The sequence below is a fragment of the Balaenoptera musculus genome, chromosome 17 (genome assembly GCF_009873245.2).
Source record: "Balaenoptera musculus isolate JJ_BM4_2016_0621 chromosome 17, mBalMus1.pri.v3, whole genome shotgun sequence".
NCBI classification, from domain to species: Eukaryota; Metazoa; Chordata; class Mammalia; order Artiodactyla; family Balaenopteridae; genus Balaenoptera; species Balaenoptera musculus.
Genome location: NC_045801.1, coordinates 41391762 through 41416344, shown reverse-complemented (window position 1 = coordinate 41416344; position 24583 = coordinate 41391762). Strand labels below are relative to the sequence as shown.

At 37.4% G+C, this 24583-nt stretch overlaps 1 protein-coding gene across 2 annotated transcripts; it reads left to right on the top strand.

Annotated features, from left to right (window-relative positions):
* Positions 1 to 1840: 1840 nt before the first annotated feature.
* PLEKHF2 (pleckstrin homology and FYVE domain containing 2) lies at positions 1841 to 23051 on the top strand. Of its 2 annotated transcripts, none has more exons than XM_036830679.1 (2): positions 1841 to 2278; positions 20181 to 23049. In XM_036830679.1, exon 2 carries the CDS (start codon positions 20195 to 20197, stop codon positions 20942 to 20944), a length of 750 nt encoding a protein of 249 aa, XP_036686574.1. In that variant the 5' UTR covers positions 1841 to 2278; positions 20181 to 20194; the 3' UTR covers positions 20945 to 23049. The 2 variants fall into 2 exon arrangements, with proteins under 2 accessions (XP_036686574.1, XP_036686575.1); XM_036830680.1 differs by lacking the exon at positions 1841 to 2278 and adding an exon at positions 2290 to 2935 and having other exon boundaries at positions 20181 to 23051.
* Positions 23052 to 24583: the final 1532 nt, after the last annotated feature.

Genomic DNA, 24583 nt, shown 5'->3' with positions numbered 1-24583 from the left:
AGCCCTATGACAGTAGCAGAGACCAAAAGGAAGAAAGATTTTCTCTTCTTGCCTGGCAAGAGCTCAGCCAATGAGAGGTTGTCACAACTCTACCAATGAAAAGCCACTGTACTTGGAACTCTCAATTCCTCCAATGGACTCTTTGTTTACTCTAGCCCTCCGAAGTTCCTCTTCCCCTCATTAAAAGAGTTCTCCTCTCCTTACTGGGGGGGTGTGTGTGGGGGTAGACTTGCAGGTGCCTTGCCATGGTAGCATACCCTGAACTGCAATTATTTTTATTGGAGAAATAACTGGCAATCTATTTGTTTTACATCAACATTATAATAGACATGTGTGTATATACATATATGCACACATGTTATATATATTATTTTATACATAATATATATATTTATTTAACACTTATATAGCCCTTACCATCTACCAGGCACTATGCTTTACAAATATTAACTCATTTAATCTTCATAATGACACTGTGGGGTAGGTACTTTAATTATCCTCATTTTACAAATGAAGAAACTAAGGCAAAATTTGGATGTGGCCAAGGACACAGGTAGCTGGCAGCAAAGCCAAAATTTGAATAGTCATTTTGGCTTCTAAAAGTCCATGCCTTTTAGGATAAGCTAAATACGTATATTGGGAGGTGGGAGAGGCCAAACACTTTTACTGATAGGTGAGTGATGAAAAATGTTTGGTGACTATTGCTCCAGACTAGACCTTTGACAACCAGTCAGACATAGCAATTCCTAATCTCACACTTTAAAGGGATTTTGGAGACGATCAAGTCCATCCTTTTTTCCACTGACAGTTGCTGTTCTGTACAGAGAGGTGGATGAGGGTAAATGAAGTTGGGAGACGATTGAGATGAGAGTCCTGGGGACATTTGTTCTTGTCTACAGAGACAACTATAGCTAACACATGTAAAGATTTCTGTGATGGTGATTTTGTTTTCCTATTTTAAAAAATATCCTTGCCAGTTTTGTTCTAGTTACTAATTTTTAAAAAACATTTTTTTGTTTCTGATATATTGACCAGGGGAAGATGGGAGGCTGCAGACCTGGAGAGGGTAGAATCCCAGACCAAAAGAAAGTTGGTTGGAACCAAGACCTGCTTATGTTCCCTAGGTGGGTGCTGGCGGCTCTAATTCAAGAACAATCAAAGGTAAAAAAAAAAGGTATTATTTCAAAATCTTGAAATAATAGATCAATGGGAAAGAAAATGTACCCAAATCTAATTTCCGCCTGTACACTTTTTGTTTGAAGTGAATATGCTGTCCCCTCCCCCCACCATTCCTTGTCTACTTTAGGCATCTTTAATATCTCTCCACGTACTCACCAGCGCGCTTAGCTGTGGTATAAATGAAGAAGGGCAGGTTTAACCTTATATACTATCATTACTGTTTCCAGGTGTGTGAAGTAGGTAGATGAGGCTTGCGGCGTCAGAGAAGTTTTGGAAAGACCGGGGTTCTAAGTCCGGGAATAAAGGCATCACTTAAAAGGCTGTGCAGAGTACGTGGGGTATGTGTTGCAGCCGCAGCTCCCTGTTTCAAGTGGTAGGGTTTTTAGGGAAAGCAAGTGGAAGATGTGACGGGGAAGGAACGCCGTGCTAAGTGGTAGTAGCAAACAAATGTCTGCCCCGACGCTTTAAATCCAAAGCTTTTATTTCCAGGCTGCGGGAAGTTCTTGAATTCCCCGCGGAGGCCCGTTCGGTGGTGGGGGAGAGGGGGGCCCAGCTTTCCTTCCATTCTTCCAGCTTCGCTAAGACCTTCTTGGTGAGATGAACGATCCTTTCTAAGAGTTTGCCCGCGCTAGGCAACCCAGGTAAGGCGTCGCACGTGCACTCAATCAGCTCCAGGACCCACGACCCCACTCGGCGCGGAGGAGCCAACCCCACGCCCCGGCTGCCCAGGTGGGTGTGGCCTCCGCGGTGGCCCCGCCCCCTCGAGCACGTCGCGCGGGGCCGCCCGGGCGGGGCGAGGGAACAGGCAAGAAAGGGCGGAGAGCGAGCGGTGTGAGTGTGCTCGTGCTCGCGCTCGCGCCTGGCGTGTGGGTGGCGGCGCGCCCGTGCGCGCGCAGGGGAGAGGCCAGCTCCGGCGGCCGTTGTGGGTTTCGACCGGAGGGGCGGGAGGGTCACCTGAGTCCGGATCGCGCCGGCTGCGCGGGGCCGCTGGCTGCACACCCTGGGAGGCTGGGGCGGAGGAGCGAGCAGAGTCTGCGCCCGGCGCCCGGGACGAGGAAGAGTCGGACCTTCTCTACAGCCGCCTTCTGCGCCCGGCCGGGTAGGTGAAGCCCGGGTTGGTTGTCCGGCGGCCCCTGGCGGGCCGGGAGAGGAGAAGCGAAACTTTCTGCGCGCTTCCCACCGCGGTCCCCGGGCCGTCGGCGGCGCGGGGAGGTGTTGTCGTCTCGGGCGGCGGCGACCGACGCCATGTTGGGGTCTATGAGAAACGGGGCGCTCCCGGGCCGCTCCCCTCCCGCTGGGGGAGCCGCGCCCGCCCGCCGGGCTTGAGGGCAGCCGGCAGGGCCGCGCCGGTGCTCGTCCAGTCCGCGGGGCCGCGGGGAGGGGGCCGGGCAGACGCGCGAAGGGGTCCCCGAGGTAGGGCGAGAAGTGAGGCGTGAGGACTGGGGTCCAGTCGTGGCCACCGGCGTCTTAGGGTGCCAACATCTTTCTATCCAAAAAGTTTGCAGGGTGTGGGCATCAGGGATGTTGTAACTTGAACAACATATTTTTATGTGATTTCGGGCAAAAAATGGCACCGCAGAATTTGCTCTGATAGAAGCGCTGGCTCTAACGCCTTACTTATTTGGAGCCTTTTAAAGTCGTATGGTCTTTTGACGAATTTAGTTTTTCTTTAAAATTTTTATTGAAGGCCGGGAGCTTGCTGTTCATGTGTCTTGAATACCCCTGCGCGCTCTTAGTACATTGTAGCAGTTAACTTGTGAGTATGCGGTGGGAATAATGGGTGGTATTAAGGTTACAGATAACCAAGCCTTTCTCTGTAATTCATAGACTCACAAAGTATGTAAGCTGATAAATACCTTCTTTGTTGTGTTTTAGTACGTTACTGAAAAAATTCAGTAAAGACAGACACGAACGTTCACTGAGAGACTTAAAGGCATGTGTTGTTCTCTTAGGAATAAGGTGAAGTGATCTTGACATTGCGAAGTTTTTTCCTTCACTTTAGTTCCTTAAAGGTGCATGCCTACCTTGTCTTGAGCATTTACATTTTTCTGTACTCAAGGCGTAGAGGTTAATTCAGTATTAACGAAGGCTTCTATTTTAAATCGTTTCGGGTCCTCACAGCGTTGGAGGTGAATGGTATTAAGTTACTTATTTGAAAAGCACATGTAATCGCCTCAAAAAATAAAACTGGTGTACTGACCAAGGAAGGCATCAAAAAAGATTCAGCTTGAATCACCCTAGTAAATGAATGTAAATTACTAGTTTTAATGAAGGCATCTGAGCTTCCAAATTCTGTTAATTGTACTGAAAGCACTCTTAACCACAAATAAGATAAACCCTTCAACATGTCTTGGAGAATTTCTCTTCTTGAACTATAGGTAAAAATATAGCTTCCGCTCAGATTTGATTGCTAATTTTCTTAGGGTTTTTTTTTTTTTGTTTTGCTTCATTGTCAGGTAATTGCCATTATACATATTTATTTTTCTGGATGTAAGAGTTACCGAGAATGAGGTGATTTAACTAACTTCACAAATTTAGCAGACAAGCTGGTATTTAACTGAGGTCTTATGACTGAAGCCTTCTCATTTTTTTTAATAGCATAACTTTGCAGGATACATAACTCATTCCTGTGGTGCACTCTGTTTCCACCTTGGTTCCTCTGTCTTAGCTGCTCTTTCTGATTTTAATTTAGTTCCTCAGCATATATATTTCCTAGAGTATTTCCTAGGAAATTTCCTGATTTACAAGGAAATTTTTCCTCTTAAATATACTCACTTGAGCATATACTCTTTGAAGCTTTTTTGCCCTGTTCTCCTTATCCCACCCCACTTTTCTCCCCAAGAATAATTCACTTATCTATCCCATTGCATCTCAGTAAATATAACATTTATCTGTCATGGCACCTCCTTGACAGCAGGCATCACATGAGGTCTAACTTGCCTCTTCATCCCCAGTGTCCCAAGAATATAGCAGATGTTCAGGAAAGGTTGGAATGGATGAATGCACATATGTTTCTTGTAAATATACTTCATGAATTTCTTGTTAAATTGCACTTTCCATGGGCATAAGTAGTTAAATCTTCTCTAATTGTTTTTGGGAGGGGGGGATTTACCTTGGTAACTCAATTAATTTTGGACTGGGGATACAGAACTTGAATGTTAAGAGATTTCCAAGTAGATAATGGACTGAAGTATAATCAACAAAAAAGCAGCAGCTGTGGGTCAACAAAAGGATAATAATCATACTTTTAAAGTGCGACTGTATTTAGTATTTGCACTGAATGGAAATAGAGTTAATGCCTGAAAATTTTGAAGGTCATATTTATACATTTAAGCTCTTTGATAGAGCAACTCTCATTTCTCTACCAATTATTGTTTTGCTAGAATTGTCTTAGAATTTTGTTTTAGAATGCCTTGCTTATTGGAAAACATATAACAATTGCTTTTCTATTGATAAGTTTATCTTTGAGAACCAGCTTTGTACCACCAGCTGCATGCTTAATAGCAAGGTGTATGCTGGCTTAATAAAATAGACTTTGTAGATATACTCTCACAGTGCTGTTTTAAGTTGCAAAACTTAAACTAGGTGGTGCTCTGTAGTTCTGTAATGAAATTACTGTAGAATTTGGGGTTAATTCCCTGCCCCCATAACTTTCTCTCCAATCACTCCATAAACCACAAACTATGTGCTCAGTTTGGGAGGTCCTGGGAAGAGAATATAGAAGGCATTCAAGTAGTTGCTGTGAGTGCTAGAGAAAGCAAGTTGTATGTAGGGTGGATTGGAACAAAACCAAACCAAACCTGAATTCTAGGTCTGCTCCATTCTAGCTTGTGACTCTTGAACAAGTCACTTCACTTCTTTAAGCTTCACTGGACTCACTTGTGAAATGGACACAGAAGTATTTGCTTAACAGTGTTGTGAAGATTTACTACGATGTTTGTGGAAGTGCCTGGTGCAGGATATTCAGTAAGTTAATTAGCAAATGAGCAGAGTGGAAGTGAATTATAGAATTTTAAAAGGGAAGCAACCTTTAGGAATACGTAGTTCAGTTCTCAACTTTGGTGCACATTAGAATTCCTTGAGGAGCTTCTGAACCCCACCCTTGAACAAATCAATCACAATTACTGTGTTTGGAGTCAAAGCATAGGTAGCTTTGCCAGTTTTTTGTTTGTTTGTTTGTTTTAATGTGCAGTCAGGGTTGAGAACCATTAATTTAATTCAACCCCCCATCTCCTCATTCTCTTCATTTTGTTGTTGAATAAAGTGCAGAGAGAGGTTAAGTGCCAGCCAAATTCCTGTCAGGTTAGAAAGAATGAATTTGCATTAGAGGAAAGTGACGTGCACGGAAGTTAAAGTAACAGTTACCTTCATTTCAGACCAGAAAGGCCACATTTGGAACTACAGTTCAGTAAGTCCGGTGGCGACCGTCTCCACTCTACATTAACAACCTACATGGATGCCTGTGTTATTTAACCTTATCATCATTTAGACCTCAGGTCTTAATCTGTGACCAGAGGTGATTCAAGGGCCTGTTTTCCATCATACCTGATGAACCAGCTTTTTGTTCTCATCGTCACCTGCAGTCCCTCCCACGCTGTTAGTTTTCTCGTTTTTTTTCCAGTCCTGAACTCTATAGTTCATATACTGTGAACCCACTAGTACCACATAGTCGTCCTCTCCTCGACCTTTGCTGTATGTAACTGGTCAGTTCTCAACTTATAGATATCACCTTTTACTTTTTCTACTTTTGTCCCTGCCTAGCACTCCTGAAAAAAGTCACATCTATGGTGACTGTTAAATATTTGTTTTCCAGCTGCCTGTGTACTAGTTCCTTTCTAATCCTTTCTCATCCCGAAGTTGACTCATTTTCTCTATTGCCTTTTCACTCTTAGGTTGCTAACCCCAATCTTGAAATGCTTGACTCTTAACAGATGACCTTGCTTCCTTCTATGGATTTTATGATGTGAATTTTCTGTTTTCTTCTTTGCATCAACTTTTTAAATCCCTTTTTCCTTTCCATTTCCATAAGCGGAACTATCCTTAATTCTTTATACTTGTTTCATTTAAACAGTGGTTGGGGAAAAAAATAAAAAAGATTTTTGTATTCTTTGGTTATATTTTTATTAATTATACCTATAACTTTGTGTTTATTATATTTTTCTAAACATTCTTTGCATTTTGTTAATTTAAAAACTTTTTTCTTTGTCTATGAGAGAATATGTGTTCAATATAAAATAATTAGGCAATATCAAAATATTTCACCCTAGTACTTAGAGATAACCAGTACTAAATTTTTAGTGGGTGTCTTTCCAGACTTTAAAAAAAAAATTTTATATTGCATGTGCTGTTTAGAAGCTTTTATTTAATAAATTGCCTTATTTAACAATTTTCCACATTAAATATTAATCTGTGTTCTCCAAAAAGCTGTCTAAAAATCCATTATATGGATATGCCCTAATTTGCTTCACTAATGTCCTGTTGTTGAACATTTAGATTGATTCTGACTTTTCAACATTATAGACAAAGCTACAGTGAACGTCTTCATATGAACAACTTTGTACACTGGTCTAATTATTTTTTGCATATATTCTTGGGCGTAGAATTGTTGTGTAAACTTTTTAAAGTGCTTATATTGCCAGAAATGGCATTTAGAAAAGTTATTCCAGTGTATACTTTCAAGAATATGAGTGCTTATTTTTTCCACATCTTAGAGAGGTGAATAATAAATACATCATTTAAATTTTATTTCTTTGATTAGCACTGAGAGCCAACATTTTTCCATTTACTGGTCGTTTTCATTTGTTCCTTTGGAAATTGCCATTTGTATCTTACCCATTTTTCTTTTGGGATATTTTTCTTTTATCTCATTGATTTACAGGAGCCCTTTATGTATTAAAAATGTTGACCCTTTGTCATATTGTGCAACTATTTTTCTTTAACTTTAAGGCTTTTTTCCTCTTAGTGTTGAGTTTAAAATTTTTACGTGGTAAAATGTTTTCTTTTATGATATTTGGCTTTTTTTAATGTTATATTTAGCCATTCCTCTCTAGGGCTAGAAATTTAAGTTCTGTTTGTCACTATTAGAGTTGATGCCAGAGGGAAAACTTTACAGTACAGCCTCCCTTCCCCGCAACCCCAAGAGTTTGTTTCTCAGGATAAATTTCTGTGATTAAAAATTCCAGGGTCAAAGGGCAGTGCTTTCTGAAATATTACTGTACATTACCTTAGTCCTCGATTTTTCCCCCACGTTTCACTGCTTATTGTGACCTTTTGGTACAATGAGGTCATTTAGTCTCTGAGACTTGTGAGACATGTGAAAGCATGTTGAAAAGGTGCTTTGTGCTTTCTTGTCTCCCCTTTTCTCTTCTCTTGCTTCTCCTGCTTTCTAAACTAGGCATTCCCCATAGTTTAGTCCTCTGCCCTCTCCTCTCTTCCGCAGCATCAGTGATCATCTCTTCACAGATAACTCCGAAACCTCTTTCTGTCCTGGAGCTCCCTGCTCATCTTGGGGTTTCTATTTGTCTGACAGATGTTTGTCTTGTGGATACCTTGAAGATACTTCAAGATAAGTATGTCCCAGACTGATTTCTTCCCCTCCTGAAACAAAACTAGCATTTGATCTACCCAAAGGTTTATGCCTAAACCTTTGAAGTCATCTTATACTCACTTTCAAACCCATTCAGTTGGTTCCTAAATCCTTTCTGCCTTACCTCAGTAATCTCTCTTACTTCCATCTTCCCCTTTTTATTTCTGCTGTCAAATTTGTGGCTTAGGCTTTTGTTACCTCTCACTTAGAGACTACTGTAATACGCTCCTGCTTTTTTTGCCTTCAGTTTTGCTTCTTTGGTAGTCTCTCTAGTTCATCCTGTGTTCTGCTTCTGTGTACTTATTAATATTTTCCTATTTTCCTTGGTCTTCCCATTGCCTGTACAATAAAGTCTAAACTGTTCAGTGTGATGCTTACTTTCCTCTGCATTTTGGCTCTTCCCTATCTTGCCAGGTTTCTAGTTTACCACTATACATTCTCCAGGCCCTACCTCCTTCAGCCTGGACTCAATTATTTCCTATCTGGGGAATATATTGTATTTGTACACCATCATCTCCTTTCTCTCTCCCTCACCCCTAAATAGTTTGACCTACAACTTTTGCTCTAAGGCCCAGCTTGAATTTCTAGTCATTTAAGAGTTGTTCCTAAATATTCCCCCTGGTCAAAATTACCTCCCAACTACACTCTTTGGTCTTATTCATCACTCTTTTTATTTTTTTAGTTAAAAAAAAATTTATGTTTTTGGTTTGTTTCTCCTCTGCTCCTTAAGATTTTGAGTGCACAGATTGAGGTAATCATATTCCTCAGTTCATAGCATACTATATGAGTACCAAACACTTTCTTGTTTTGTTTTGTGTTTCCTTCCTTATCAGTTACTTCCATTATCCTCTTTCCTATAGAAACACACCCTAATGTATAATACATGAGTTATATATACTTGTATATATAAACTTGGATATATGGCTGTCCTCCTTCACAAAGATTGTTAGTTTTGAGTACTTCTGTCTTTGTACAGAGTAAGTAGTCAGTAAATGTTTGCTACTTGAAATTCATTGAAAATTATTGATTTTACTAGCTTCCATATTGCTTAGACTAAAAACCCAGGGATTTAATTTCAATTTTACTCTTCCACATCTAGTTTAGTTATGGCAATCCTGAACATTACCGATTCTTTCTTTTCCTGTTGCAAACTTCAGACTCTCACCAACTTTCCCTTTTACTTTTGCAATAATTTTTCAACTGGGTCCTTTCAGTCTCTCCCTCCTGAAATCTTTCACTGTTTCCACAGTTATCTTAGAAGAATCCAGATCAAATCAGGCCACTCCTTCCCAGAGCTTCAAAAAGAACTCTCAGGAACCAAGAAAATCTCTTGTCTTATTTTTTTCTTATTTTTTTCTACTAAATATCTCTTCTCCAGCCTCTTCTGCAGCTGTACATGTAACTTTTTAAAAACACATTTTTCCTTGCAGAGCTTTATGCCTTTACGTATCATGTTTTTGCCTCTTGAAGTTCACAACCTGTTTTCAGTGTTTTTTTCAGTGTATTTTTCAGAACCTGTTTCAAGTGTTCAACTGCTGCGTTCTTCCTTACCGCTTTAACGTTTTTATTATAGTATTTATTTCATTGTGCTTTTTATTAAAACCTTGTGGGAAGATGTCTTAATTCCCAGTGTCTGGTTCATTCTTGTTTTCCCTTTAACACAAAGCATAAAGTCTTGAACGTAGTGAGTAGATTGTAACTGCTTTGAAAAATACTAAAGAAAATTTGTTAGGGATGTGATGGGTACCAGCTTTATTTTTCAAATATTACACAATGATTTAACAGCTGTCAGCACTGTACAGCTGCCCCTGTACAAATACTTTTTGAAATGATGACGTTTTTTATCTGAATATTGTTGATGATGAAAATACGCATACACCATCATTTTTTATTTGCTAACTAAACAGCTGTGCTTTTCGGCAAGAGAAGAAATCATTTTTATATATTATCTTGAGATTGAGATTTTAAAAACAGGATCTGCTATGCTCAATACTTAGAATTCACAGTTAGATACTATAGTTAAATAGACGAGAACATTTGCTTGTAAATTTAAAATCTGTGGGCCTAGTGAAGGGTGTGGTTCCTGTTTTGTGTAAAAATTGGTACTATGGATGTCAAAAATGAAGTCTTTGATTTTCATAAAACTCTAGGGCAAGAAGCTGCTGCTGCTTTTAACTGCTCAGTGCACAGTGATGGCATGTATATGCAAGCAATTTTGTAGGTGCTATTGGGAATACAAAGTTGTAGGAAATGATCTTTTTTTCAGGAACCTCCAAATCTGTTGGGAATAAGCAGGTATACAAGTCTTTATAAAACGTAATAGAGGGCTTCCCTGGTGGCACAGTGGTTAAGAATCCGACTGCCAATGCAGGGGACACAGTTTCGAGCCCTGGTCTGGGAAGATCCCACATGCCGCAGAGCAACTAAGCCCATCCGCCACAACTACTGAAGCCTGCGTGCCACAACTACTGAAGCCCACGCGCCTAGAGCCCGTGCTCCACAACAAGAGAAGCCTGCACACCACAGCGAAGGGTAGCCTCCAACTAGAAAAAGCCCATGTGCAGCAACGAAGACCCAATGCAGCCAAAAAAACAAAAACAAAAACAACATAATAGAATATAAGTGCCATAAATGGTACAGGTAAATGGTATGAGGATTTAAACGTAAACAATATGTGGCTATGAGGTTACTGAACTGACTGGTAAGATTTCCGAACAGCAAGTGGGGAAGGACATACTGAGCTCAGGTAGAGGAGAGGAAGCTCAGACCATAACCTGGGAATAACTAGTAGTCTGGTTTGACTATAACAAAGAGAACATACAGAAAGAGGTAAAACTGAAAAGATAGACTGGGCAGGCTGGGGCTTGACTGGAGGGCTTTGAATACCAGGTTAAGGATTTTGGAATTAGTTCAGTTGGCCAGGGAACCTTTGGTTGTTGAATAGTACCTGAGCATAGCTGTAGTTAAAGTATATTAATCTTGCCTTGTGTGTTATGGTTTAAATGCTAAAGACTAGAGGACTTGTTTCAAGCTTGAGGTCCGTATTCTTTCCCTTTCTAAAGACCTTTTTTTAACTCCCAATGTGACTGTTCTGGCTTTCTAAATTAATTTTTAAAAATCTTCAACTGTGGCTTAGTCATTCTTTGTATACCATGGTGAGTTTCTCTATCAAGCCTAACCTATTTGAAACTGCCTTTACTTACACCCTAAATTAGTCATTGCTTTACTTTTCACTTCCTTTTAGTGTTTGAAGAATTATTTTCAGCATACGTTCTACTTATTACCATGTGTTTTAAGATTTTTGTGTCATCAGTGGCTTTCTCCAAATACCTAATAAGGTCCACATGAGTGAAATATTTCTGGAATATTTATTTCTGAAGGTAGCAAAGTATAATGGAAAGAACATGCATTTTTTACAAAAACTGACTGTGCGACTGGGAAAATTCCTTAACTAGTCCATGACTCAATTTACTTTTTTGTAAAATGGATATGATTATCCGTTTTAACAAAATTGAGATTATTAAATGAAATAGAAAAATGTGGACGTGCCTAGCACGTGTAGGTGTTGAGTAAATGCTTTTTCTTTTTCCTTTCTTGGTTAAGCCTGTAGTGTAGTGCATTTGAGTCTACTTTTCAGTAATCCGCAAATTTAGTGCCTACAAGAGATTTAAAACAAATTACTATGGTTCTCTGTAAATATGATTCAAAGTTTAGAAGTTTCAGTTCTTATCAATCCACCTTTATGAGTTTAAAATTAATATAAAAGGTTGTTCCTTTTTTCTTACCTAAGAAATGAATGTTTCCTTGATCACTACTAATTTCTACAATACATATTGTATAATTGGTTTGCCACAGAGGCAGAAATGCTAGTGGAAAGGGGACGGAAAAACTGTCCCTTCTTATTGATAGAATCAGTAAAATTTACTAAAATTCCAAATGTAATTTGCTAAATGTTCAAGTATTTCTTCTTTGCTTTATTATCCTAGTAGTTTACTGAAAGTCTTTAGAATTTCCTAGAATTTCCTGATTATTATTATGCTTACTAAATTATAGAACTTTTTTTTTTTTTTTTTTTTTTTAGAACTTTTGAAAGTAAAAACTGCTCTGTCCTTTGCATATGGTAGGTGCTTAGAATAATTGTTCATTTGACTTAGGTGCATTAGGAGAGAGGGGTAGTTCTAATACCTACACATTTGCCCAGGGAGGATGTACCTCTGATAGTTTCTTGCTGCTTTTTAAAAAAATCTCTTCTTTCCCGACTTTCCTGTTTGTCTCTCCTTTTTTTCCTTTTACAGTTTCTGTAGTCTTAATTCAGCAGTAACACAGATTTTGAAATCTCAATTGATATTAACACATAGTCAAAAGTTTGATTAAAAATTAATTTTTAGTCTTAGTAAACCAGAAGTATGGCCCATCTACTATCAGAGTTCATTATTTTAAAGACAAGAAAGGGCTTTGCAGATTATTTTATTCAAGGTGGTAGCTGGTGTGTGTGTGTGTGTGTAGAGCAGTTAGGTAGCTTGTATGAAATTTCTTATTTTAAAGACAAGAAAGGGCTTTGCAGATTATTTTATTCAAGGTGGTAGTTGGTGTGTGTGTGTGTGTGTAGAGCAGTTAGGTAGCTTGTATGAAATCTCTTATTTAGTGCCAGAGCTGAGATTAGAATCCAGGTCTTTTGGTTCATAGTTTATTGTTTTTTTCCAGTATAATGCACAGTTGAATACTGAAGCTCACTGATATCAGATGTCTTGGGTACGTGTAAGAAATTAATTAGGTGATTTTTTTGTTTTAAACTCACCTGCAGGGATGAGATAGAAGTATTGGTTTTCAGTAAGAAGAACTGGGCCATAGTATTCTGTGACAGTTGGGCTGTCTTCTCAATTGTAAATAGCATTCTGACTCTTTTTTTAAAAAAGAGTTTTTGCCTCTTCTAGTATTACATTTTTAACAGGTGGTAGACACTCCATTGAAGAACATATTAACTTTAGAAACAAGATGTTACCAAAAGACTAGTGTGGAACTTGGACGATGCAAATGTAGTTCTTGTCTACAGTTGTGAAGGAGATAACTTGAAGCTTGGATGGTTTAATTTTTTAAAATTGGTATATAAAGCTGTCTTTATAAAAGTTAAGAGGGTTTCTTTGTTTTGTTTTTAGTATGCTTTTCCTGTGGTTCTTACATTTTAAACTATGAATTAAGGCTGCCAGACACCTTTTGTTGGAAAAGAAGACAGGAAATCAGTTGGAAAACTGTTGGATGTGTAGAGTTCTCTGCAGTGGCTGGATGTGGGATGAAACTAACAGATATATTAGTAGTTTTCTTATCAGTAGTAGTAATGAATTAGAAAATACAATGTGGAAAAGAGACTAGATTCAAAATAGCAACAAAAAGTATGAGATACTTGAGAATCTAAGTAATGTAACAATTTTGTGAGAAGAAATGTACAAAATTACTGGGCCATTAAACAAGATTTAAAACCTTGGGAAGAGATAGTATCAACCTGCTAGGAACATATGAATTCACCAAAATTTCAGTGGATTTGGTCTCTATTTTTTTCATTTATTTATTGTAATTGGAAATGGTTCTAAACCTTAGCTGCACAGTGGAATTACCTGAGGAACTTTAAAGTGTCCCAGTACCCAGACCAGACCAGTAAAATCAGAACATCCTGCGGGGAGGGATCTAGATATCAGTATTTCTTTTTTTTTTTAAATTAATTAATTAATTTATTTTTGGCTGTGTTGGGTCTTCGCTTCAGTGCGAGGGCCCTCTCCGGCCGCGGCGAGCGGGGGCCACTCTCCATCGCGGTGCGCGGGCCTCTCACCGCCGAGGCCCCTCCCGCCGCGGAGTGCAGGCTCCAGACGCGCAGGCCCAGCAGCTGCGGCTCACGGGCCCAGCCGCTCCGCGGCACGTGGGATCCTCCCAGACCAGGGCTCGAACCCGCGCCCCCTGCACTGGCAGGCAGACTCCAAACCACTGCGCCACCAGGGAAGCCCTATCAGTATTTCTTAACCTTTAATATCTATCTTCACAACCTGTTGGTCTCAGTTTTGTATTTTGAGTTTCTATTGATTTTTTTTTTAAATTTATTTATTTATTTATTTATGGCTGTGTTGGGTCTTCGTTTCTGTGCGAGGGCTTTCTCTAGTTGCGGCAAGTGGGGGCCACTCTTCATCGCGGTGCGCGGGCCTCTCACTGCTGCGGCCTCTCTTGTTGCGGAGCACAGGCTCCAGACGCGCAGGCTCAGTAGTTGTGGCTCATGGGCCTAGTTGCTCCGCGGCATGTGGGATCTTCCCAGACCAGGGCTCGAACCCGTGTCCCCTGCATTAGCAGGCAGATTCTCAACCACTGCGCCACCAGGGAAGCCCTCTATTGATATTTTAAGCAGTTCTAATTATTTGTAGTGATTGACATTTTTAAAATTTTATTATTTCTTAGAGATTTTCGAAACCAAAAGGAAATTTACGTATTAAAAAACATAGCTTGTTATTACCGTATGGGTTCGTTGGACATGTATAAATCTAAGATATAGGATTTTAGTGAGTGATCTTGTTTTTCCTATATCTTGAAGCATTTTACTAATTTATTATCTTAGGAATTATTTAACCAAAAAGAAGAAAATAGAAGTGATTGCCTGGACGGATGATGCAGTGATAAAAAAAATCACCACTATTGCACCATTTTTCAGTTTTATTATTACATTAACCAAAGTATTGCATCATCTTTCAAAAAGATACGAAAGCAATTTGGAGATATCTTTAGTCTTTTTGTTTATTTTAAGCTTTCATTTAGCATATTTGAGAATTTAGATTTTTTTCATTTTCATCTAATGACAAAAAAATGAGCAAAGCTAGACATTTCAGAACTATTGGACAAGTCAGAGGATGAGTGCAAAGAAACAGCAACACTTAAACTAATAATGATGGTGAAACATTATAAGTGAAATCTCAGACAATGAGTCTTCAGTTGATGATTTTCTAGATGAGTTTTCTCAAACTCAAAATTAATTAGTAAATAATATTCCTAAAAACAGAAATGGAAATATTATAGATTCATGCATGACACCTTATGAGCAGTTAGTTGCATTTAAAGGATACTATACTTTTGTATCTACATACCTTTAATAACAGAAATGTGGAATAAGAAATTTGCTATGTTTCAATTTTTATATTGTTCTTAAAGTTATTGTTTTTTACTATTCATTTACTCTTATTTCTGTAAATTAGTTGTAAAATGGCTTAAAATATTAAGAGTAAATAAAAAGAGTATTTTGGACCCAGAGAGTAAATTGGGATGGCTATTTTTTTATGGTATACTAAAGGTTAAGAGTTCCCCTGTGGTTCCAGACAGCTAAGGTTGGGAACCACTGTTCTAAGTAGATGTCATCTGGACAAATAAGCAGAAGAGATTAGGTAAAACATTTAAAAGGTTAAGTAATGGGAAATAGTCTAGACTAGTTTTACCAGGTGCATGGTACTGACAAAAGAATTATAAAACAGGTTAATGGATTAGGCCAGACAGCCCAGAAGCAGTGTTATAATACTATATAAAAATTTAATATAATAGAGTGTCATAAAGCAGTAGATTAGATTATTAATACTAGTAAATAATAGCTACCACATGTGGACTACTTGCTGAACATTTTGTATGCATTATCTCATTTAATCCTCCCCCGATATAGCTGCTATTATTATTTCCATTTATAAGTGAGGAAATCTGAGGTCACACAGTATTTGGTGATTCTGGAGCAGTTAGCTCCTTTAGAATGCAAATATTTGAAAATGAAAAAGGGTTTTTACCTATGACAGAATAAATTTCAGGTGGGTAAAAGAATTAAATGTAAAACATAAACCATAGAGAATAATAAATAGGTGCATCTGATAACTGGATAAGGGAAGCTTAGGAGTCAGTCATGGGAAAAAATCACAAAGGAAAATATCTGTAAGTGTAACTACTTAAGAAATAAAACTCCCTTTGTGTCAAACACCGTAAACAAAGTTACAGCTTAATATACTAGGAAAAGCAATGAAATAAATGGGTTAGTAGACTTTATGTGTAATATACTCATATAGATTAATAACCTCTAAATATATGAGTGTAGAAATACAAGTTAGTAAACACATTAGAAAGTAGCTGGTCTCAAGAGGTAGCTATGAAATAAAATATTCAGTTAAATTGAAAGTACTGTTCTTTCCTGTTTTAGGACCTTTGTCCATAGTATTAGTTCCTTTGCAAGGCTGACTCCTCATCCTTTAAGACCCAGTGTGTAGCACCACCTCAGTGCAGTCTTTTTGAACTACTCAGTAAATGAGTTTTTCCCTATATCTTGGCACACTGCTGATTTCCTTCATTGCACTTCACCTTTTGGAATCACCTATTGGTTTATTTACTTATTGTGTTTCTCCCTCATTATACTCTGAGCTCTGAGAGGAAAAGGATAATGTCTGGAGTTCAGAAAGTGTTCAATAAAGTTATTGAATGAATAAACATAATGAATAAAAGAGAAGTAAAAAAATGAATAAAATGAGATACCATTTAAAACAATCTACTCTATTTGCTGAAATTTTTAAAGAAAAATATTCTGTGTGAAACAAGATGGGATGGATATAGTCATGGTGCTACTTGGTAAACTGGTGTTACCTTTCAGAATGGAAATTTTGTAAAAGGTAGCAAGAGCTTTAAACATTAGTGCCTTTTGACCCAGTAATTTTACTTCTTGGAATCTATCCTAAAGAAGTCATCTCTGCCAGAAGATGGGGAAGCATTCTTCCTAGCTCTTACTGTATTCACTGATATTCCTTCCTAAGAAAAGTAGACAGAAGTCCAATTGGGCCACATTTTATAGTTGTCTTCTGCTTCTTTTCATGCTGATATGCAAGGGACTCACTCCTTGGCTAGCCCCAGTATTCTTGTATTCTAATACTCTCACAAAAGTCTTTGAGAGTTCTTACTGCTTGGGGCACCTCACTGTATAGGTAGTAGATTTGGATTTGGACTTTGGAGGAACGTAAAGGGTCCTGTTTAGGCCTTGGGCTAAAGCGTAATGCCTTAAATACAGTTTATTAAGAGCCTTGCTTTGGGGTATCTGGAAGTAATCCAGCTAATGGTGGTACTTTGATTTCATTTTCGATAATCTCCCTTCTCCCTTCTCCCTTAAATCATGATGACCTATCCTTTCAGGTTATTTGCTCAAATTAGTATTCTTTTATCTTCAGTATTTTTAAGGTTTGCGGTGAAGGTCCAGAGGTTAGCAATACCTTTCTTAGTTCTTATAGAGTCAGTGGAGCCTTAAGGAATAATCAGTGTGCCATGATACACTGGTAACAGCGCGGAGGAATCAGCTTTGAGCCTCAGTTCTGTGACAGCCTTGGGCATGGTACTTAACTCCTTTACGTCAGTTTGCTCATCTATAAACTGGAGCTAATAGTGCATATCTATCATAAGGTTGCCCTGGGTAGGAAATACAGTAATAACATGTGAAGTGCTCAGCTCTTGCTTGGGCTCCCAGTGAGTAGAGTTAATTCCAGGCTGTTTTGCCTGAATCTCTTTATTTGTGCCTTAGTTTCTCCTTCAGCTCACATTTCAGCTAATAGTACTAGATCCTTCGTTGGGAGATAAAAACTTCACAGCAGTTTGAGACAGTTAAAATCAGAAGATAATAAATGTGAAAAGCACTGCACAAATTTGTGGTGGTATTAATTCCAGTATTAGCAATAATAGGAAACCTGTTTGCATTGTATATGAGCTGATTAATAACTGTATAATGAGTAGAATCAGTAATTGATTCAGCTGGGAATAAATAGATACTTTCAGTTTTCCACAGGTGCCAACCTCTTTCTTGCCTTAGGACCTTTGTAGTTATTCCTTTTGTCTGGAATATTCTCCCTCATCCTCGTCCCTCAGGTATGCATATCTAGTTCTGCCCTATGAGCTGAAAAGATACCACTTTAGATACCCTGACCATCCAGTCTGAGTAGACTGAGTAGTCCCAGTGGATTTTTTAAAAAATCACTTTAAAAAATTACAATGTTAATTATTACTTGGGTCTTGATTTTTTTTCTTTTTGCCTCCTCGCCAACTAGGATGTAAGCCTTGAAGAGCAGGGACCTTGCCTGTGTTGTTTATTATTTTTTCCTGTACCCAGATCAGTGCCTAACAAACACTTGTTGAATGTTTGACTATCATGTAAAGTATGAAAGATTATCCATAATTGTACTTCCCAGAGATAAATAACCATTATTGGTATTATGGTATATAGTTTTCTAATTTTACATACTTAATAGTGTCTAATATTATGCGCTTATACCATATTTCATTGAGTCTAAAGATGAACGTGTTTTACTATATTTTATGTCTCTAAAATTGGGATGTCGTATAATCAAGAGTTTGCCATGATTTAATTGGCAGCATTTTTCTTTCTCAGTAGCACATAAAATGAGACTGTGTCTTAAAATCAATAGCATCTTAGATTTGATGAAATTTGGTATATATTTGAAACAAAAATGAGATCATTATGTTCAACTCTCCCCACCTAGATATCAATATTTTGAGCATTTTCCCATATCACTGTATTTAGATCTATCACATTCTTAACAGATATCTAGCATATTATTAAGGGTGTATCAGAAATTGTTCAACCAGTTCCTCTTGATGAACATTTGGAGCTTTTCCAGTGTTTTTTTCTGTTACAAACAGTGCTGCGTTGAATATACTTGTACATATCTTTTGAGTGCCTGGGTCAGTGGGTACACATATTTTCTATAGTGTGTGAGGGTACCTGTTTCCCTATATCTTCAGTATTACTGCATCTTAAGAAATTTTTAAAATTTTTGTTAATCTGATGAATGAAAACATATCCTAATGTTTTATTCATTTATTTAATTATGGATGAGGTTGAGCCTCTTTTCATGTTTACTTTTTTTATTTTCTCTTCTGTGATGCACTTGTGCATAGGGCAGTAGACTTTTAATTGGCTGGCAGATTTGCCCTAATTAGAAAGAGAGGCCATCACAGTTTGAAGCCATGTGTTGTCATATTAATTTTTGGGAACAACTTTCAGGGCAGAGTCCATCCTTGTGGAAGGCAAGAGGGCTTTATAAGGACCCAGGATTAGGGGAGAGACAGAATTCAGGAATAATCAGAATTGTCATATCCTTTATAATGGAGGCCAAGAAGGGTTACAGTGTCATCAGTTTGTGAGCTGAATACTGGAACTTAACTATGCTCTCACTCTTTAAATGCTCCTCTCCTTTCTAATGTGATTTGGTTATAGTGTGGTATTGTTAGGTTAGTGGTCTGAAATAGGCACAACTCTGGGACTTGAGTGAAGTCAATATTGGATCTAGAGATTAAATCTTCGATCATTTAAGACTAGATTAATGTGGGTTTTTTGCACATTGCCAAGATGTTCTTGTCAACATTTTTGAGCACTTTGACTATGCCAGACAGTGTGCGTTTCAAAGATAGATATCAGATGGTCTCTGCCTTTTAGGTTCCATTGCACCTATGGAGAAGACAGATTTCAATCCTTTGGTAAGAGTGAGTCCAGAAGGTACAGGGAATATGAAGAGCACAGAGGAAGGTGTTTAGTCTAACAGAGTTTAAGGAAGACTTCTTGGAGTAGGTATGATAAACTAAACTGAGTCTTGAAGGATGATAAGAGTCAGCTGAGGGTAGTAAGTAGTAAAGGATGCAAGAGCATGAGAGAAGATGTGTATGGTTGAAATGGACTACAAGTGGTAGGGTTTTCTTAGAACATAACGTTTGAGGTAAAGAGTGACTTATGATGAGTCTGGGAAGATAAGCAAGAACCAGATAATGAAGGGCCTTAAATGCCATGTTAAAGATTCTGCATTTTACAGGTTAAGGGGAATAATTTTGAGTAATGGTATGGTCAAATTTGCATTTGAGAGATCACTGCCTGAAGATTGATTTAAGGGGCAAGACCTAAGGCAGTGAGGTGTGTTGGGAAACCATTCTGGTAATCCAGGTGAGAGGATTGAGGCTTTAGCTCAATGGTAAGAGAGCCGACTGGAAAAATCATAGTTGTTTCTCTTATATAATATTTGGCCCTCTTGTTCAGAATTCCTCAGAGATTAAATTTCATGAAGCTGATGGCTTATATTCATTTTCTAATTATTTGTTGTTTTATGTCTGCAAGAAGTTTATACTATTATAAATACCTGCTAATGATACTATATGGAGATGGTTAATAAGTGTTTTTGATGATTATAAAAATTGGGAGATGTTAGCTCTTTTGGTATACTTAGTGATTATCTTAGAGGGAAACAATTGGGGAATTGTGCCTTTGGGTAGAAGTAATGATTTGTTAGATTAAATTCAGATTGTATAATTTTTTTAACTTATATGAATTTATAATTTCTATGAGCTAATTTCTCTCTCTCTTTTTTTAAAGGCTATTAGCAAAAGATGGTGGATCGCTTGGCAAACAGTGAAGCAAATACTAGACGTATAAATATAGTAGAAAACTGTTTTGGAGCAGCTGGCCAACCCTTAACTATACCTGGACGGGTTCTTATTGGAGAAGGAGTATTGACTAAGTTGTGCAGAAAAAAGCCTAAAGCAAGGCAGTTTTTCTTATTTAATGATATTCTTGTATATGGCAATATTGTCATCCAGAAGAAAAAATATAACAAACAACATATTATTCCCCTGGAAAATGTCACAATTGATTCTATCAAAGATGAGGGAGACTTGAGGAATGGATGGCTGATCAAGACGCCAACTAAATCGTTTGCAGTTTATGCTGCCACTGCCACTGAGAAATCGGAATGGATGAATCACATAAATAAATGTGTTACTGATTTGCTCTCCAAAAGTGGGAAGACACCCAGTAATGAACATGCTGCTGTCTGGGTTCCTGACTCTGAGGCAACTGTGTGTATGCGCTGTCAGAGAGCAAAATTCACACCTGTTAATCGTCGTCACCACTGCCGCAAATGTGGTTTTGTTGTCTGTGGGCCCTGCTCTGAAAAGAGATTTCTTCTTCCCAGCCAGTCCTCTAAGCCTGTGAGGATTTGTGACTTCTGCTATGACCTGCTTTCTACTGGGGACATGGCCACGTGCCAGCCTACTAGATCGGACTCTTACAGTCAGTCATTGAAATCTCCTTTAAATGATGTATCTGACGATGATGACGATGATGATAGCAGTGACTAAAGGCATATTTTGAAATATTTAATCGGATGTGACTATCTGAGAAATCAGCTCTGGGGGGAATGTAAAATCCTGAGCTTTCTGTCAGTTTTGCTCTAGCCATGAATTTGCCTGAGAAACTTATAACCTATGTGCCTCAATATATTCTATAGAAAATAGGTCCTGTTACCATCCCCCAACCCCAACTGCTGCTGCCACTCTCCTCACCTCCCCCAGCTCCCTGTTCTTCTACAGGGATAGACTGTTGCGAATATATCAGATAAAGTTTTGGTTTCTTATTCTTGTTTTAATTCTAGACTATTTTCTTGAATGGTTGGGAAAAGATGTTTATTTAACATATGTACTACACTGTTGTTTATTATATGTTCTGTTATATGGAAAAACTAAAAGCAAAGAATGATGGAAAAAGGAGTATGATGTGGTCAGTTAATAATGTTATTCGCTTTTTTCTAACCATCCTATCTAAAGGTTAAGACACCAGTAACAGAAATACATGCTTTGGAAATACTTTGTTTGGCTTTTTCGTATACCAGGTGGTGCCTTATCATAATAGCACTGTTGCATGTAATAAGCCCCTTCTCACTTTTTAGTTTGTTTTAAAAATACACTGGTGCTCTTTGAGGTGTAAAATGAATGTTATAAATGGGTGTAATTAGAAAATACTTCTCATTTGACAGCTACAAATAACTAAATTTAGAGGTTCTTTATTCTATATGAATAAATATTTTTCCATAAAATAGTTGTGATTACTGTATATTTTTACTTTTTGTAGGTACCAAATTATTGTCATTCTGAGGAATTTGGTTTGACATTTATCAAATACAAACTGTCATTGCATTATTGCTACTTTTAGTAAGACATATTTTTAGGTATAAATTCATCTGCTTTAACATTGTTTCTAGAATGAAAAATCTTATACAACTTCTTGAAATTAAACAGTCTCTTTAAAAAAATCTCATGCTAGAGCACAGATCTACTTAGGTTGAAGATTTGGAAGAAATAATATATGAGAATGGTCAAGAGAGACCAGTTAAGTTTGACTAGACTTCATATCTGTGGAAGTATTTTCTATTTCAGTGTGAAACTATCTTGAATTTACAAATATAGTGTTATATTTTATAAAGTTTTGTAAAGTCCCAAACAATATTTCTATTTTTGTAAAACAGTTGTATGTTTAATCTGTTTCTGAAATCATTTTGCAATCTATGGAAATAGAGTAGCAATTGATCTTTCTAAATTGCGAACTTTATTGAGTCAGTCTAGACTGCTTTTAAGAAGAGGTAATTTTTCACTCTTTGCTTTTGAGGCAGCCATTAGGTTGAAAGAATATTTATCATATAAAACTTGATGCATTTTGCACTACTCTCCATTTGTATGCTGCAAATAACTGTAGTCTTTCAAATATGAAAAATCAGTCTGAAGTTTGTTTTAAATTCTAAATTCTTTTGTTTTAAAATCTTTAAATCTGGATATTGCAAATGTCATGAGAGGTTTGATTTAATAACTTGTGATGGAGGATTCTTTGGTTTGGTTAAGGCACTAGCTTTACTTTTAAATTGTGCAAGCACCTGAGATACATAGATCTCCCTGTAGGAAATGTGAAAGAAAGGCACAACAGGTTTTTTTTTGTTGTTTTAATATCATATGGACTTTTGTTTCTAAGCAATATTTACATATAATCAATAAACATATCCAAAAAGGACCATGAAATCTGAGAAGTGCTAATGGAGACTTGCTCGTACATAGGAACCTAGCAAATTCAGGAGCCAAGGGGAAATGTTCTGAGATGACATTTATGTTGTCAACCTCTATTGACTCTGTTTTTACAATAAAAAATATTTTACAACTTACCTTCTGTGCATATTGTGACTTGAAGATTTTTTACCCCTTGCTAAGGTTAATGGAGATGTTATGCATATTTTACCTCATTTCAACAGCTGTGAGTGCCTTCTATGTGCCAGGCATTGTTCTGGGCACTAGGAGTAGAGCAGTGAACAGAGATTGCCTCTTTTTCATGGAGTTTACCTGCAAATAGAGTCCAAGCTGTGTTTTCTTCCAGAATTTTTTCTGTAATTTTTAAAGCTTTTATAAATCTTATATATGAACCTGAAATGATTTTGGTGCCAATTTCTCATGCTGTTCTCTTGAATGAAATTTACTTGGACTGTACTGGACCCCCAGTACATTAACCAAATTGGTAACTATTGGCATAAAGGAAGCAAAAATTTGTAGATGCCAAGGAAAAATATTAAATTGAATACACCTTAATACAGGAATTCATGCCTTTGGGTCAAGTGCATACAATGGCCAGTTTTATATAAAGTCATTTGTTAATATATCTTTGTCACTCTTATGCTGAAATTTTTTTCTTTTTTTGGCCGCACTGCATGCAGCATGTGAGATCTTAGTTCCCCAACTAGGGATCGAACCTGTGCCCCCTGCAGTGGAAGCACAGAGTCTTAACCACTGTACTGGGAAGTCCCTGAAATTCTTATAAATGGGTAGTACTGAATTGTATACCTATGATTTTTGAAACATTCAAAAATGTACTTGAGCTGTAATCTTTCTCTTGGATATGCTAATTTGTTCTCAAATATATGTTGTAGCTTTATACAGTATAGTAGCAATTATCTACAAATCCACGTGATTGCTATACATTAGAAGATAAATAAAATTGAATAGTAAAGTCTAGGATGAAAATACATGAAACAGTGTTTATTTTATTGATAGTAACTTTAAAGTTTTTATTTAAAAGCTAAATTATTTTCAATTCATTCAACATTTATTAAGTATCTGTTATGTTAGGCTCCATAATATTGGTGTTGGTTGTTTTAAACTTTTTAAGGGTCATTTCTATAAAGGTTATTGTCAATGGCATTCTCTTACGGTAAATTTCTTAAAAATTACTTTGTATTTGGCATCTGAAGTAATTGAAAAATTTCTTTGCAACGGTACACTTAGTATACCAAATTTCAACTCTAGAAAGTAGAATTTTAAGCCATTTAACCAACAGTATTGCTCTTTGCATCCACTCTAAATGTAGTATTTGGCAAAAACAGAAATTGGCAAAGGTAGAATTTCTTGGCTTGATAATCCTATCTTTTTAATTGATCAGTAATAGAAAGGTTGAGGAAGTTGGTCGATAATATTGCTAACATGATCTTCACCATCCAAACCATTGTTATATTTAATTACGTTAGTTAAAATGATTGCTGTAAAGCTTTGATGGTATTATCTAACAGTTTATCAAGAAAAAAGGAGTAGTTAGTATCACTTTAAACAGATTTTGCTCCTGTCAGCTTAATGTTTAGAGGAAATAATATGCTTTACTCTTCTTTATTTTTAGCTTTATTGAGATATAATTCATTTACCATACAGTTCACCCATTTAAGGTATACAATTAAGAAAATAAGATAAAGTTATACAATTCAGTGGCTTTGGTATATTCTTGAAACCATCATCACTGTTTCCAAAACATTGTCATCACTTCAGAAGTAGCCCTGCACTCATTAGCAACCACTCCCCAATCCCCTAGCCCTAGGCAACCACTAATCTACTTTCTGTCTATAGATTTGCCTTATCTGGACATTTGACAAATGAAGTCATACATTACGTGGTCTTTGGTGACCTGCTTTTTTTCAC